Here is a 16,776-nt window from a genome sequence, read left to right as displayed (position 1 = left end):
TAAATGTACAGAAGGCCTACAACCTAGCAATTTCACTCCTGAGTGTACATGCCCATCATAAAACATATACATGAGTACTCACAGCAGCTTTTTCTTGACAGCCAAAACCTAGAAACAGAAATGGCTATCAATGATAAAATGAACAAACTTTGGCATATTCATGCAATGAACTACTACTTAGCAATGGAAAAGAAAAAACTGCTGCTAAATGCAAAAACAAAGATAAATCTCATCCACGTAATGATAAGAAAGAAACAAGCCACAAGTGTACATACTACACACCTAAAGTCTAAAAACAGGCCAAACTTATCTATGGTGAGAGACATCAAAAGAGTGGTATCTAGAGACGGTGGCAGAAACTGAATACAGCGAAACACATGAGCACTACCGAGGACTTTAGTACAAATCTTCTTCATACACATTCTTCTGTAAAAATATCAATATTTGTGCACTTTGCTCAATACCTCAATTTAAAAAAAAAACAGTTGGTCCCTTTGATTATAAATTCCACTCTGGAGAATTCGTCTCGCAGATGCGCAATTAAATGTGCAAAATGATATTGTACAACCCACTGGAAACAAACACAATAGAGAAATATCTAAATAAATTATGGTAGAAACATAATATCCAGGGATAAGAAAGAATGAGGAAACTCATATTGACTTGAGAGGATTTCAGAAAGGAGATTCAGCAGAGGTATTAATAACACAGATTCTAAAATGAGACTGTGAATTCAAATCTCAGTTCCAACACTAGCTTTGTAAGCATGGCATTTAACCTCTCTGTGCCCCAGTTTCTGCATTTGTCCACTGGGGGTGATGACGACAATACTATATACCTCATGAGGCTGTTGTAAGAGCTGAGTAAGTGAATGCATATAAATACAACAGAGGAGAGGCTGACACATAAGTACTTAATAAAGACTGGCCACCACTACCACCATCATCATCCTCTTTAAGATACATCATAACTATGTATCATCACTACATACACAGTTAAGTTGCTCCCCAGAAAAAAACATGGTTTAGAACAGTGTGTGTAGCATGCAACCTTTGTGCAAAAATGAGAGAAAATAGGACCATATATTCATTTTTGTTTCCAAAAACACGAGGGTCTCCTCAACAATATGCAAGAAAGAAATAGTAGTTACTTATGGGTGTGATGGAGAGATGAGTAGGAGTTGCAGCTTTCACTGCATGTTAATGTGTAGAAATAAATAAGACATTCGATCCACGTGAGTATAGTACTTATCTGAAAATTATTTAAACAAAAACATCACTAGCATGTATGTTCAATTACAAAGTAAATGAAATCAAAGTTGATCTGAATGCGATCTTAATTTATAAAATGACATATTATGATGGTATTCAGCATGTTTTATATAAACGAATGTAAAAGCATCACTAGACAAAGAAAATGAATGCTCTGGTTTCCTATTTTTATGAAAATGAAACACAGTAACAAAAGAGAAATCAACGTATATAAATTACCTTATTTTCACCATTACTGATTAAAGTACCTAATCATTACCCTACTCCATTCAGTTTTCTTTGTGTTTTCCTAGGGACACCAGCTCCTGTGAATCTTTCTGCCCTAAATGGCTATTTCAAATCATAACACTGAAGCAAACCTAACTTCTGCTTAATTTCTGCTTAATTTTTCTTTTTCTGGCTCCCAGTGAGACCTTAGTAAGTAATTGGTATAACAGGATGTACACTCAATCAAACTTTGGTATCTATCCCAGACTTATGAACAAGTATATTCTTTATGTCTCATTTTTTTAAAAATTCAAAACTCTTTAAAACCAGATAAAGAAAACTTTTATGGACTCCATCCCAAGATAGGAATTTAGACTTGCTATATAAAATGATATATTAAGATGGTATTCAAGAAAAATAGGATTTTATTAATTTTTAAAAGATATAAGAAAAAAATATTGCTTTCTAATTTTTAAAAGCTATTTCTTCATTCCTAAACATAACTTTAGCTACTTAAAAGTGGGTATAATTTCATTAACTTTTTCTTTATGTTTAACTCCCATGCAGTAACTGTAACAATTTTGTCAACAATTTCAAATACATTTCTCTTTGTTGCCTCTAGATGGCACAATAACATTTAAGAAAAGAAAAAAGTCTGAAAAAGAAAAAAAAAAAAATCTTAGTGCTACTCCATTTTAGCTTTAAAGAATTGTGTATTACATTTTTTAAGGGATTAAAAGTCTGAAAGATAAAAGAATAGCTTATTCCTTCCAGAAAAGGATTATACTAATTTAAATAGTTTAGAAGAACAGTTAGGAAGTTCAAAAATAGATGCTTTAAACTGGTATTAAATAAAAATAAAAGTTTCACATGGTACAATATCATAGCAAAGGCTTATAAAATGTATTTTTGTGTATGTTTTGTGTTTCATTTATTTTGCTCAATTTTTTCTTGTTAACTACTATATAAATTTCTGACAATGTTGAATCTCTATTATGTCTTGTCAGTACATCACAGTTTATTTCATGCTCAAAATCTGAATGATAAAACACTTTCAAAATAGAAGAGAAAATGCCACATACTTTAACACTTCATGCTTTAATTTAAAAGGTGGCAGTGGCTCATGCCTATAATCCCAGCACTTTGCCAGCTTCTGGCAGGCAGATCACTTGAGTCCAGGAGTTTGAGACCAGCCTGGGCAACATGGTGAAACCCTGTCTCCACTAAAATTATAAAAATTAGCTGGGCATGGTGGTGAACACCTGTAATCCCAGCTACTCGGGAGGCTGAGGTAAGAGAATTACCTGAGCCCAGGAGGTACAAACTGCATTGAGCCAAGATTGCACCACTGCACTCCAGCCTGGGAAACCAGAGTGAGACTGTCTCAAAAAAATAAAAAATAAAAGGTGACTATACAATAATAAAATGTGAACTTACAGAAATCAGACTCAGACTTACAGAAATCAAGACATCCTCCATTTAGAAAGAGAATCAGAATCATAAACTATCAACACTAAAGTTACTTCCAAAGGAATAAAGGGCCTATATAAATACAAGTCTAACTAGCGTAATATCCACCCACTGTCAGCTGGGCCAGATAACATACATGTTTAAATATACTGCCTGCACTTGTATAAAATGCTCAATTATGTCACTGAGAAGATAATCCCTTTGCCCTGCTAAAAAATCTAGTCACCTCTCTGCTTGCTTGACCAGTGTACCAGGTAAGGTATAAGTTGAATAGAAAATAAAAACAAAAGCAAGAGTCGAAGAAAATTATTTATAATTCAGGCTTACTTCAAGATCATTTCTAGTGCTAAATGCTATTTTTTTAAAAAAAAAAGGAAAATTCACAAAATGTAAAATATATCATGTTTCAAGGTATTTAGCACTTTGCTGAAACATTTTCTAGAAAACAGACTTACAGCGGGAATCAGAAATAACATAGAAGTTGGGCACACTCATACTGACCTAAAACCACTTCTGGGAAATGACTTTCACACTCAGCAGTAATTCCTTCTACTATTCCAAATATGCTTCATGATGTCAGTATTTATAATAATTACAATATAAAATAAGGACTAGCATGGTTAATTTCATAATTACCTGCTCACGAGTCAGATTCATTTAAAGACCTCATTAATAAAAAGACTTCTTCCTGTACATGAATAACAGTTATTTTACCCCCAAAAAATTACAGGTTGAGTATCCCTAACCCAAAAATCCAAATCCAAAATGCTTCAAAATCTGAAACTTTTCAAAGACAATGCTCCTTGGAGGATTTCAGATTTTTGGATTAGGAATGGTGAACGGCTAAGTATAAGGCAAATACTCCAAAATCTGAAAAAATCCAAAGTCCAAAACTTTTTTTGGTCCCAAGCATTTCAGGTAAGACAGAAGACTCAACCTGCAGTTAAGTGTTAACAATGAATGGCAAATAACAGAAAACAACACTGGATTGATTGGCATTAAAACTGAAAAGACATTCTGTGTCAATACTGTCACTTGCAATGACAAAAATGAAATCATGATTAATGCTAAATTCAAATAAGAGTCTATCAATGACGACACGTAGTGGGAAACAGCACTAGATTGCAAAGTAGGAAATCTTTCACTACTCACTGGGTATCCTTGGGCAAATGAATCACTCTTTCTGGGCAGAGAGAATCTGATCAAGATCTCTCCAAGTTTTAAGGTCAAAGTCTAGCTTAACTGATTCACTTATAAAGTGGATTTAAAATTCCTACATAGCAAATTCAATCCCATACATTTCACTTGGTAGTAACTTAATTTCCCTTTAAAATCAGAATTAGAACAAATACCATCTCGTATAATTAAAAGGAGAAAATTACATTAAAAGTAAAAAAAAAATCATTTGAGCTCAATTATGCACAGGAAAAATTTAGAATAGTGTTTATGCATAAAGTTAACAACCACCATACCATTAAAACTGCATAGTTACTAAGGGAGTAGCACTGAATCGTAGTGACATTTTCATCTGAGTAGAGTATATGGCACCCATCTGATTTCCAGCCTCCTTGTCCGTTCAGCAAATCGAAATCCCACCGGGCTGCAACAGCATCTGCTCCGTGTGCAATTCGACGCAGTGTCACATTAACAGGGATGTGGTGAGTATCTACATTCATACCATCTGGAGAAAATGGGAAATACAAATATTTCTGAAACAAACTTCATAAACAATTAAATGTCAACTTATACAGTAATGGGTACTCTGCAAGATCTTTTTTCACTAGTGACCCATTAAAGTGAGAAAACACTACAATGAGCAGTTTTAGTAACAGTCAACTGCAAAGCCTTATTGTCCACTGACTACAGGATAACATATGTCACACACAAACCTATTTTGGTGAGAATCACAGGGGTAACCACAGTACGTCGTTTTCCATCATCGGCCAAATGTGTTGAATTTCCAGTGGCTGGAAAAAGCTTTCCATTGCGGAATGCCAAGAGTTGAAGCTTATAAAGAGAGTCATCAGTTGGTCTGAGTTCTCTTTTTTGCTTTGGTGAAAAAAGGGAAGGGGGAAGCTGAATAGAAGCCTCCACAATAGTATTCTGAAAAAAAGAAAAAAAAAAAAATATATATATATATATACACAGACACACACACACACACACACACAAAACTCACTACGTTAGTATGTAGAAATCAGAAAAAATATGTCAAACAGTTACAAAAATGGTCTAATTAGGTTAACTTCATTTTTTAAATTGTACATACAAAATTTAATAGTTAAAAAAATCAGTTAAATGAAATATCAATACTACATAACAACATAGATTAATAGAAGTATAAAATAGAAATGCAAACTCTAAACAGTTAAATAAGTAAACAAGAAACGTGTTTCCAATTACAAAGTTAATTTTCCCATAATATCATTCATATGTTGATGCAGATAGCATTAAACAGATCAAGGATCTCAATAATCATGCTCTATCAATTTTACAATGATAAAACGTGATAAAGAAGTACAAATGTAGCATATCACAAATGCGAGTATAATTAATTTGGGCTTATGGAACTTTAAGGTGATTTATGATGAATTCAAACCATCAAACAACAAAAGAATGAAATTATACAAACATAATAGAGGTTTAGATTCAGTAAACTTAAAAGAAATTTCCTTGAGACTAGCAAACACGTTTAGAAAAAACACATAATAACACAAAGGAACAACTGAAAATGCTGACTGATAATGAATGTTTTTCAGATTTCTTTACTGAGGATTTTTAAATAATAAATTAGTCAGCATTCAATAAAAAAAAATCTATACACCAAAGAAGCAAACAATTAACCATCTAAAAACATTCCATAGTTGAAGAATTTATTACAAAATCTTTCTGTTGGCCTCCAGCCTCTCTTCTTTCAATTCCATATTCAACAGAATTTCCCCTTAAGAAACAAATCGAATCATATTATTCCAATTTAAATAACACCTTGGCTCTGCAATGTTTAAATAATACTGCCCCCAAATCCTAAGTTCACCACATAATTTGACGAAAATCTATTTCTCAGATATGTCTTCTGAACACTCCTATATCACAACCTAAAACACAGCTACACTGAGCTTACCAATTCAAGTTCTTCTATATTCTTCTTATACACAGCACAGGCCAGCAACTCTACCTGAAATGCTCTACTATTCGTCGGTCTCACTAACTTTTAAACTGGTGTAATGGAAAGTGGATAAGAATAAAAAAGGTTAGGAGCCAGAGGGAAGACTTTACCCAGAGTCCTTGAAATATGGCTTTTGTGGACAGTTAATTACATCTCCTTAGTATGTTGCTTCTTCAGTTTAGCTGCTCCCTCTTCTGGACTCACACAACACTCTGCACACGTTAGTCGAAAGGCACACTTGCAGCCCCATGGTGTAACTCACTGTCTGTTCCTCTAACCAGAGTATGAGGATTTTGGGTGGAGACAATCTAATTCACTTTTTGAAACCTCTGTGTTAATGGTTCCTAGCACCCGTATTTAATCAAAATAGCTCACTGTTTCTGAAATGAACAATGTCTATATGGTATGTTTATTTTAAAAATGGTTCTACTTAAGCAAATGATTGACTTTAAAATTAACAATGTTAGGTCATAGCAGATACCTATAAATATCTTTTCAATGTAAGTATTTTGGAAGTTTGAATATTACTTTTAAATTGAAGATGCCAAGAAAATATTTAGTAGAAATATTTTCTTAGAGAAAAGGTATAAAAGAGGTTTCTGCTATTCTCACTCAAAAATATAATCTAATGTGAAAAAAAGTTTGTTATAAATTTATTCACTAATCTAGATTTCTATTCAGTACATAAATTTCTCCTAAGTACATAATGACACATGCAAAGACAGAAAATAGATTAGTTAAAATTTCAAAATCCTGATAAAGTACCACACAATGCACATTTATTAGAACTCAAAAACTATAAAATTCATAAAATAATATTATACACATAAAATAATGTTATACACGCAAAGTGGCTTGAAAACAAAGCATAGCTCTTTGGGGAAGTATTAGTCATGATAAATCAAATTGGTTTACAAGAAGTCATTTAAATTTTCTAAAAGAAAGTTAAAAAAGGAAATAACATCTGTACTTTCTAGAAATTAAAAAAGTTCTCCTACACAAGTTTAAATTTGTAAAACCAACTAAAAAAGAACAATGTACAAAAAAAATCCCAGGAGTATGGACATATTACTGTGGGGCCAGAGCTATATACTCATGGCTGTTATACACTTACAGCTTCTAAAAATCCAATAAAACATTACTAAATAATACTGCAGGTTCCCTGGGATATAGAGAGTGGCCTAGGGGTAACAGTAAAGCAAATTTCAGCCCCATCAATGTTTAGATTTTTATAGTAACAATGTAACACTTGTGTATTTAATTTCTTTAAAAGAAATGTTGATCATTATTTACAGAAAGGTTGTAAATCTATTAGTCACAGCAAAACATTTACTTAATTTGGTGCATTTATCATGATTACACCTTCTACTTGGCCCAAGGGTGGCAAGCGCAGTCTCTAAGTTCATTCAACCACGTATTTACTTTTAAAAATATGGATACAGCAATGGAAATAGATAACAAACACGTGAATGAGAGTTAATAAAGTAGAAAAATCCCTTTTTAGATCCTTTGGGAAAAACAAGTTTCCAGTTTCCAATATTTATTACTGAAAAATCATATGCCATGGAGAGAACATGGGATCCGAAATAAGAAAGGATTTGGGTCTCAGCCTCACCACTTAGCAGCTGGTTAACAGTGCACAGTGTTGTCTAACCTCTCTGAGTCTTGTCTGTCAAACACAGCTAATGATCTATCTAACAAATGGTTGTGAAGACGAGATGGGATCATGAACATGACAAGCCCAAAAGGCTAGGGAGCTGTCAGTGGTATTTTTTCACCGTGTTACTGCAGCACCGTGGAAGATGGTTATCTGGGGCCTGGGGGAGAGGTAGTGCCTTAACTAACTTGCCAACAACAATCTTGAACGTCATCATGTTTCGACTTCTACCATTCAGTTTCAGTATTCATTTTAACACAAAAAATTGATGAAATATTAACACCCATGAAATGACACAGATCTTCTTTTTTTTTTGCTAAATTCATCTATATTTCACTATTTATAATGACATGAAGCTAAAAGGAAAATGATAAGAAGCATAATGGAGGTTAATTCCAGTACTTTCACTAGATTCTAACATCTTTCCTTATCAAAAAATCTGGACTTGCTCCCCTACGTAGTTAATAAAATTTTCAGAAATCTTTGTGGGTTAAAATATATAGAAATCTAATATGAAAATCAGAATGAGCCAAAGAAGCATCTGATTCAAAACAATAAAATACTAATGTATCTGTTTTCTTGACCACTTACTTGACTTTAAACAGATACTGTAATTTATCCTAATGATTTTATTGTGTGTAATTATTAACTGCATACCACCTTTTGATTTTCTCACTGCTGAAGATTAATATCAATTACATTTGACTTCAGAATTAATGTCTTAACTGACTTTCTCTGCTAATTAAGTTTGACTGTTAACTTTATTCAACACTTATTGAATGTTTAGTTACTCTGGGCTTGGAACTACGCAGAACCTGGAGACACACAATGCAATATATCAGCCATGGTCCCTGTCCCCCAAAATTCATAATCTAACAAAGAAGAGATAACAACAGTAACAAAACAATAACAGCTACCACTTGCTGACGGCTTACTCTGTGCCAGGCACTGCGGTGAATGTCTACATATTTACCTCACTTAACACTCTCAACAACCCTTCGAGTTAAGCACCATTTCAGGATCTACATAACAGCTGAGGAACTGACATTCAGAAGGGTTAAGGTAGTTGCCCACGTTTGTACAGCTGTTACGGGGAGAGAGCCTAAACCCAGAGTGTCTGGCTGCAGAGAAACCACAGTCTTAGTCACCGTATCATATGGCTTCTCGCTGCAGCTCGCTCCACCGCTGTATCACCTTATAATTATTCCAAAGAATGAACAAAACACAAGGAGATTAACAGGCAATGGTTAATTCTGTCTGAGGAATTGAAGGAAGAATCCAAATGCAATTTTAGAAAGAGAAGAGCAGGAATTTCACCAAGCAGGGATGAATTGAAAAAGGGCAAAACTGAAGGCAGGAAGCAGGAAGATGCGCAATGACTAGCCTGAAAAATTCAAGAGACTTCGGGTGGAATAAAGCTCTAGATGTCTGGAATGTATAAAGAAAAACTGATTTCTAAATTCTGATCAAGTAAATAATAAAGAACTAATTAATTCTCCTTTTTGGCTATACTATACATGAACTCAAAACACCAGCTAATTTCCAAAAGACTCAGTACAACTAAAGTAGTTGACTGAAAACAGGTATCATTTTGTTATGCTAACATATCTGAATTATGGTATCTACAGTGACAGGAAACATTTCATTGAGAAAAAAATTGGAAGATATTTGATTGATGCCGTCAGTAAGAGGCAAGTATCAGGCAATTCTGTCACCAACTGGTGACCAACTAAAGCCAGGTCACGGAGTCACTGATGACTCCATCACTAGTCCCACCCTCAGGCAACCAAGAAACCCATCTTGGCTCCCAGGTTCCCATGTGTGACAGGCAATGACAGAGAGAGGGGAACAAAGCATTATGGGAAAAATGAGGAGGGAATATAAAGGAGATGAGGGTGGGAGTGGAGATCTGGATGAGATTAGGCAAAATTTCTTGGAGTGACATTTCTGCTGAGTGTTATCAGCAAGAGGCTGGGAAGCGGGGGAAAGAGCAGGGATTCCAGTGGGAGAGTTAGCAGGAGCCTGCTTGAGAATGACCAGGTGGTAGGGAGAGCAAACAAGAAAAGTTTGCTGTCGCTGGACAAAAGAAAGAGGTAGGAAGTGCTGTGGAGAGAGGGAAGACATCAAATGATGAAGCTATTCAACAGCCTCTGGAGAGACATGACGCACTTATGAAGGGGTGCACAAGGTCAATTTCCATTTGGGGTGGATCTGGGTAGAATACTTACAACATTAGCAACCTGAAACGGTACAGGCACTGACAATCAGAACAGCCTGCACAGAGAGGAAGGCTCCCAGTAGCCTCCTGCTCTGCAGGCACCAGGCCTTCAGGTATGAAACGGTGAAAAGAAAGGTCTGCGTTGTGGTCCTGACGGAAGGATCAGGAGGGCCAAGGAAGCACTCAGAGAACTGTGGCAGCAGCTATTTGCTAAATGGTAAGGAAGTATTTCAATATTTTACTACGTGGTGTCATTGTACTGATACATGTTAGCCAAATGTCAGCCCTAAGCTGACCAATCTGTGTGAGAAAGATGAATTTTTAAGGTACAGCCTAAAAACAGAGAGACTAAGAAGTTACAATGGTTTGGGCAATAGAGGATGGGAGTGCAAAGCAGGCTTAGGAGGTAGTACTGAGAGAAGAACAGAGATTCTGAAACATGCAGGAAGCAAATCAAGGAGGCACCTATTGCTAAGTAATGACTGTCTCTTTATGGGTTTAACTTCACATACTAGCATATGCTCCCATTTAAAGGCAGTGCAATCAGTTTTCAGATGTTCAGGTTTTCTAGTTAGTATATTCAAGGGACTTTTTTTTTTTCAGAATGCACAGAAAGATCAAAAATGGCCCTAATATAAAATTTTAAAAGTACAGTTGATTTTCTGTTCAAGTGCTAAAGTACATTTTATGCCGTTAACATTAGAATTTTTAACCAATTTTGTGTCATGAGAGATGCATTCCTTTTTCATTCAGTTTAATCGTGTCCACCTATGAAGCACAAATAATACGAATAACATTGTAATGTGTCCTTGCTCTCTGGCCACAGGATGATCTTAAAAGGATAGAATAGCATGAAATTGACAAATTTGAGAGTCCATCTAAAGCCCTCTACTTTAGCAAGTAGAAACTCTCCTTACCCAGAGGGGTAGGTTGTGAAATTGATGAAATGTAGGGTTTTATCATTTTTAATCTCTTTCTACCAACTGATCATCTAAGACAGAAGTGTTCATCAATTTTAAGCATTTCTCAAAAAAAAAAAAAAAAAGGAAACATATTTCTCTCATGTGCTTTTCTATGTTGCTGATTCTAGTCTTTTATAGTATGTTTCTTTTTTTTTACCCCAACATAAGACACAATAAGGAAAGTTGAGTAGGTCTACAGGAGTGTGGGGCAGTATATCAAATACTCCCTTAGCGCCAATATTAACAGGTAAATCTTGCCAATTCTCCTCTGAGTATAGGGTATCAAGTAAATATATTATTATCAGACATTGTGACCTAGTTGAGATTTTCTTGGGCAGTTGAGATTTTCTAAATTTAGCAAATTGGCTCTCTTCAATGGTGGTCACCAGGAAAAAGTATACAAAAACACACTCATTCATTCATTCATTCAATATTTATTGAGTGCTCAAACTAAACCAGAACACCTAACACCTATCAGATCAGTTATTATGAAGCCATTAAAATGACTGGAATATTGTTTGCGGTATTATACAGGGATAAGGCAGAAACAAAGTACTGTGAAATTAAAAACCGCAGAGGACACAATTACACACGCCCACAGAACGCTAAATGAAAAATATGTGGTGCCATTAGGGTGCTGGAGTTTTGGATCCACTATTTGCTTCAATGCAGTGTAGTCAAATATATCTAGGCCCCCAATTTTAAAAATCAGTAAAAATGCTTTCATTTTGCTTGCTTTAATGAAACACTTTTTTTTTTTTAACATATATGACACATTTGTATTTTCTACCAAAAACTTTGATATACAGCTTAAATGATTAAAAGCCTGGCCTTGGGGTTGACTTTTCCACTAGGCTTGGCAGGCACAGTGCCACAGGCTCACGATACTTTTAGGGGCCAGTGAAAACATCTTACTGTCTTAAAATCAGGAGCAAAGAGAAATAAATGTTTAAGTCAAATAAAATATTTTAACATGTTAAATTAGTATATTTGTGTTTATACTACTGTAGTTATAAAATGTAATTTTTGTTATTTTTGTTGGGAGAAAGGGAACCAAAAGGCAAAAAAGCCTAGAGCCTATGAAAGTCGTAATGCAGTCACTCCTGGTCAGAGTTTTCTTTAAAACAATAGCAAAATCAGTAATACCTATCTCCCTGCAAAAAGATCTTTTAATAAGGTTATTTTGCAAAGCAGAACATTTGGAGCACTCTAATTTAACTGTAAATAGTCTTCAATGATTGCAGAATGGGACATACCTTTAATGCCAGACTCGAAAATGTATTTGAAACATTGCACTTAAAGCTCAGCTGTTTATCCAGGTTTCCATCTGGATCTCGCCTCCCATAATCCGAAAGTCCTGTACGATCAGAGGCTGCCACTTTCTGGAACACGGTACAGGTCATCCCCGAGAAGCCAGTGGGCTTGATGACATAAGCTTCCAGAGCAATATTGGGTGAATACTTCAAAAGGCAATCAAACAGGAGTTATGAACGATTTATATAACAAAAAAAAAGCACTTTCAAAGACTTTTCAAACACAAAACACAATGCATTAGCCAAACAAGAAAGCCCAGGTTCTTCCTAAACAAAATCACTGTGTAGGTAACTGGCAGAATGACAAAAGACCCTGGAATGAAAAGGGTGTCCTAAAATAGAAGGGAGACCAAACAAGAGGAGGAAAAGAAGTTATGAAGTATGGAAGATCAGGTCTAAGAAGTCAATTAAAAATAATTTGAGGGCCGGGCACGGTGGCTCAAGCCTGTAATCCCAGCACTTTGGGAGGCCGAGGCGGGTGGATCACGAGGTCAAGAGATCGAGGCCATCCTGGTCAACATGGTGAAACCCCGTCTCTACTAAAAATACAAAAAACATTAGCTGGGCATGGTGGTGCGTGCCTGTAATCCCAGCTACTCAGGAGGCTGAGACAAGAGAATTGCCTGAACCCAGGAGGCAGAGGTTGCGGTGAGCCGAAATCACGCCATTGCACTCCAGCCTAGGTAGCAAGAGTGAAACTCCGTCTCAAAAAAATAAATAAATAAATAATAAAAAAAATAATAATTTGAGGAGCACTTTGAAGGAAACAAGCTAAAAATTGAAGTTTCCTAAAAAAAAAAAAAATCAGCTAGTGAAATCAGTAGACTCTCTAAATGCTCACCTTACAGGAAGAATGAAAGCTAATTATTGGAGTTTGGGAAATGCACTCAACACATCTGGCCAAATTCACTTTTTTTCTTTACATAAAGATCATTAACTCTTTGCATTAAGTTTTACGTATAAAAGGTTTACAAAGATTCTCTCCAAAGCTGTTTCTTCAGAAAAGGAAGAGAAATGTTAGTTTAAATAATAGGAAATGAACAGATTTACAAAGTAAATTAGCCTGGTCAACATGGTAAAACCCCATCTTTACTAAAAATACAAAAAATTAGCCAGGTGTGGTGGTACACGCCTGTAGTCCTAGCTACTCAAGAGGCTGAGGCAGGACAATCGCTTGAACTCAGGAGGCAGAGGTTGCAGTGAGCTGAGGTTGTGCCACTGCACTCTAGCCTGGGCAACAGAATGAGACTCCGTCTCAAAAAAAAAAAAAGCAAATTAGGTCGGAAAAATCATCTGAAAAATATGACACCTGCCACAGAGTTTTAAAGGAATTCAGGAATGAGAATGAACCAAGGGAACCACGAAAACATATGACTTGTCAATACAGGCAGCCACCAGTCCGACTGATGGAGGACAGAGTGGGTGTGAGAAGTGACAAGGAGCCACACCTTCCCATCCAGCAGGGTGACAGGATTTACTGAGAATTCTAGGGACAACATGGCATCTCCCTCCTTTAAGGATGATTAAGTATACACCTATACCACAGGCAAGGCACCATTCTAAGTATTATCTACGGATGTCTTTATTTTTCTTTAAAGCATGAAACTTTGGTGCATGTTGCTTAAAATCTATTAGAAAATAAGACACAAACTTAAAAATATAAAAAGTTAAGTAGAATTTGGCAAGTCCTATACATGTGATAGAAAATAAATAGTGGTTCCCAAGCATTTCAAGCATAAAGAATCTTCGTATTAGTTTTTGCCTCACAATGCAAACATTGTGAAAAGTCTTATTAATTCAATTTGTTAACTAGCAATGTGTATTCCAATTTCAAACACACATGTAAACAACCACCAGACCTGACAAGCAGCAGTCACCATGTCCAACACATGAAACCTTGGTTGAAGGAAAGAAATCTGTCATTTTGAGGCACCTGTGAAGCCATATCATTTTACTTAGTGTAAGTAGATATATCATCTCCTGGAACTTTGTTTACACGTTGACGGGGTATGCAACTTCCTACTGTGACCTTTATTGTACCCTTGGGTTATCAGAAAAACCAGTGCAGTTCAGAGAAAAGGAGAAAGTTCTTCCAGCTGATTAATAAGCATGGCTAAAGGATGAGATTTAAAATGGATCTTAATAGCCAAGGAGGACATAAACATGGCAAGCTAGCCTCAAATGAGGTCATAAATCTGAGAAACTCCTCTTTGCTGTGGCTCATGCCTATAATCCCAGCACTTTAGGAGGCTGAGGCAGGCAGATAACTTGAGGTCAGGTGTTCGAGATCAGCCTGGCCAACATGATGAAACCCCGTCTTTACTAAAAATACTAAAATTAGCCGGGCATAGTGGTACTCGCCTGTAATCCCAGCTACTTGGGAGGCTGAGGTATGATAATTGCTTGAACATGGGAGGCAGAGGCTGCAGTGAGCTAAGATCATACCAGCTTGGGTTTCAGAGCGAGACTCCGTCTCAAAAAATAAATAAATGAATAAATACAAAAATTAAAATAAAAGACCTACAGCAACAAAAAACAGACAGTAGCCAAGCTGAGGCTCCATTTTATTTATTATTCAGGAAAGAATCATTAAATTTAATTGAACAAAGGGAGCAATAAAACGTGGTAACATCAAAAAAGGTCTCAGAAATCAACAGGAAAATAGTAATCTTGAATTGTGTAAAATCACAGGAGGAAGTGTAGACTATTCTACACTATGTCAGCCACTAAAATAAGTAGGAAATGAAAATTGTGGACCAAACTATGGCTGCTAAGGGAATAACACATTATTTACTATTTCCACCACCTTTTTAGGACGAAAAAGCAAGCAGTAAGTATATCAGGAACTTTACAACAGTTCAATTCAGCATAAATAAATTTTAATACTAGTTAACTGAGTGATCATTATTTATTAATAACTCATTATCCCAAGAGTGGGATTGACGGAAAATGCCAATAGCTTCACAAATGTTGGAGGGCATCCCAGTTCTCTTCTGAGATTGAAACCTGGGCAACCAATCAGACATTCTCTCAAAATATCCTTCAGGGCCCAGAACAGAATATTAGCTCAGATGGACCATGGGTATGTGCCAGTGAAGCAATACAATAGTCTTATTTTCCATTGTAGAAATAGTTTCGGCGGATTTGACGGTGATAAACATTCAAATTACAGATTAACAAATATTTTCCAGTTCCCAAGAAAACATTACTCAAAAGCAAAATTAACTTTTAAAACATTTTAGGAAAGAAACTCTGTAATAATTAGCAGTTAGGTAAGATAGCCACCCCATAATGCAGAAGACACCTATCTTTTTCAGGAGAGAGCTGCGTGAAATACACTTTGTTCTCAGGCGTCTCTGATAATGTTACACTTACTGTTGAATAAACATGAGCTCCACTGGCTAGCCGGTAGGTAGCAATGCGCTGGAGACACTGCACAATCCTACTGCAGGCTTTAGCTTCCCTCTGAGCCAGCCACAGGACACGTTCATCAGCCAACATGATGTTACTTGCGATGTCAACCATCACGTCACCTAGCTAGCAGGGGTTCAGGAGAAAAAAGAAAGGTCATTCAAGCCAACAAACTATTTTGTAGAATCAAAATCCTAATGAAAGGGTGAAACTGGCCGTCAGTCTCCAATTCCATATGAGAACCCAATAGGCACTTTACTTGTTTCTTATGAAAACATCTTTAGCTATGAACAGTACATTCAAGTATAGCCATCTGGTACTATTTAGCTCAAGAGCATATGTAAGTGGCCACCACATCACTGGTGAAAAGATTGCTGGGTGGTATCTCAAAGAGAGGAAAAGGAAGGCAATTAGATTAATAAAAGAGAAGGATCACACCTGTAGTAATCCCAGCACTTTAGGAGGCTGAGGCAGGCAGATCACCTGAGGTCAGGAGTTCGAGACCAGCCTGGCCAACATGGAGAAACCCCATCTCTACTAAAAATACAAAATTAGCTGGGCGTGGTGGCAGGCACCTGTAATCTCAGCTACTTGGGAGGCTGAGGTAGGAGAATCGCTTGAAACCAGGACGTGGAGGTTGTGGTGAGCCGAGATTGTGCCACTGCACTCCAAACTGGACAACAGGGCGAGACTCCATTTAAAAAAAAAAAGAGAGAGAGAGAGAGAAGGAAAGGATGTTACACTATACCAGAATAAAAAGATCTTGATTGTTCATCTAGCAAACCATTTATAAGCACTTCTTTTTCTGCATGCATTAGCTTAAACCAAACTATTATTATTAAGAAATACACACTGCCAGCCAAGCACAGTAGCTCACACCTATAATCCTAGCATTTTGGGAGGCCAAGGCAGGTGGATCATTTGAGCTCAGGAGTTCGAGACCAGCCTGATCAACATGTAGAAACCTTGTCTTAGTAGTAGAAACCCTGTCTCTACTAAAAATACAAAAAAATGAGCTAGGCATTAGGTAGTGCATGCCTGTAGTCCCAGCTACTCAGGAGGCTAAGGTAGGAGAATCTCTTGAACCCAGGAGGCGGAGGT

The 16,776-nt window shown here is 36.3% G+C and overlaps 1 protein-coding gene across 1 annotated transcript in view; it reads right to left on the bottom strand.

Annotated features, from left to right (window-relative positions):
* The window catches only part of ADGRA3 (adhesion G protein-coupled receptor A3), a 127,929-nt gene that overhangs the window by 22,064 nt on the left and 89,089 nt on the right, over nt 1-16,776 (bottom strand). The window contains exons 11-14 of the mRNA XM_017509817.2: nt 15,640-15,801; nt 12,208-12,411; nt 4,838-5,051; nt 4,421-4,629 (exon numbers count right to left, since the gene is read on the bottom strand). Of these exons, the coding sequence (XP_017365306.1) occupies nt 4,421-4,629; nt 4,838-5,051; nt 12,208-12,411; nt 15,640-15,801 (789 nt within the window). The remainder of the gene's footprint in view (nt 1-4,420; nt 4,630-4,837; nt 5,052-12,207; nt 12,412-15,639; nt 15,802-16,776) is intronic.

Source organism: Cebus imitator, unplaced genomic scaffold (assembly GCF_001604975.1).
Source record: "Cebus imitator isolate Cc_AM_T3 unplaced genomic scaffold, Cebus_imitator-1.0 Scaffold422, whole genome shotgun sequence".
NCBI lineage: Eukaryota > Metazoa > Chordata > Mammalia > Primates > Cebidae > Cebus > Cebus imitator.
This window is presented reverse-complemented; position numbering and strand designations above follow the sequence as displayed.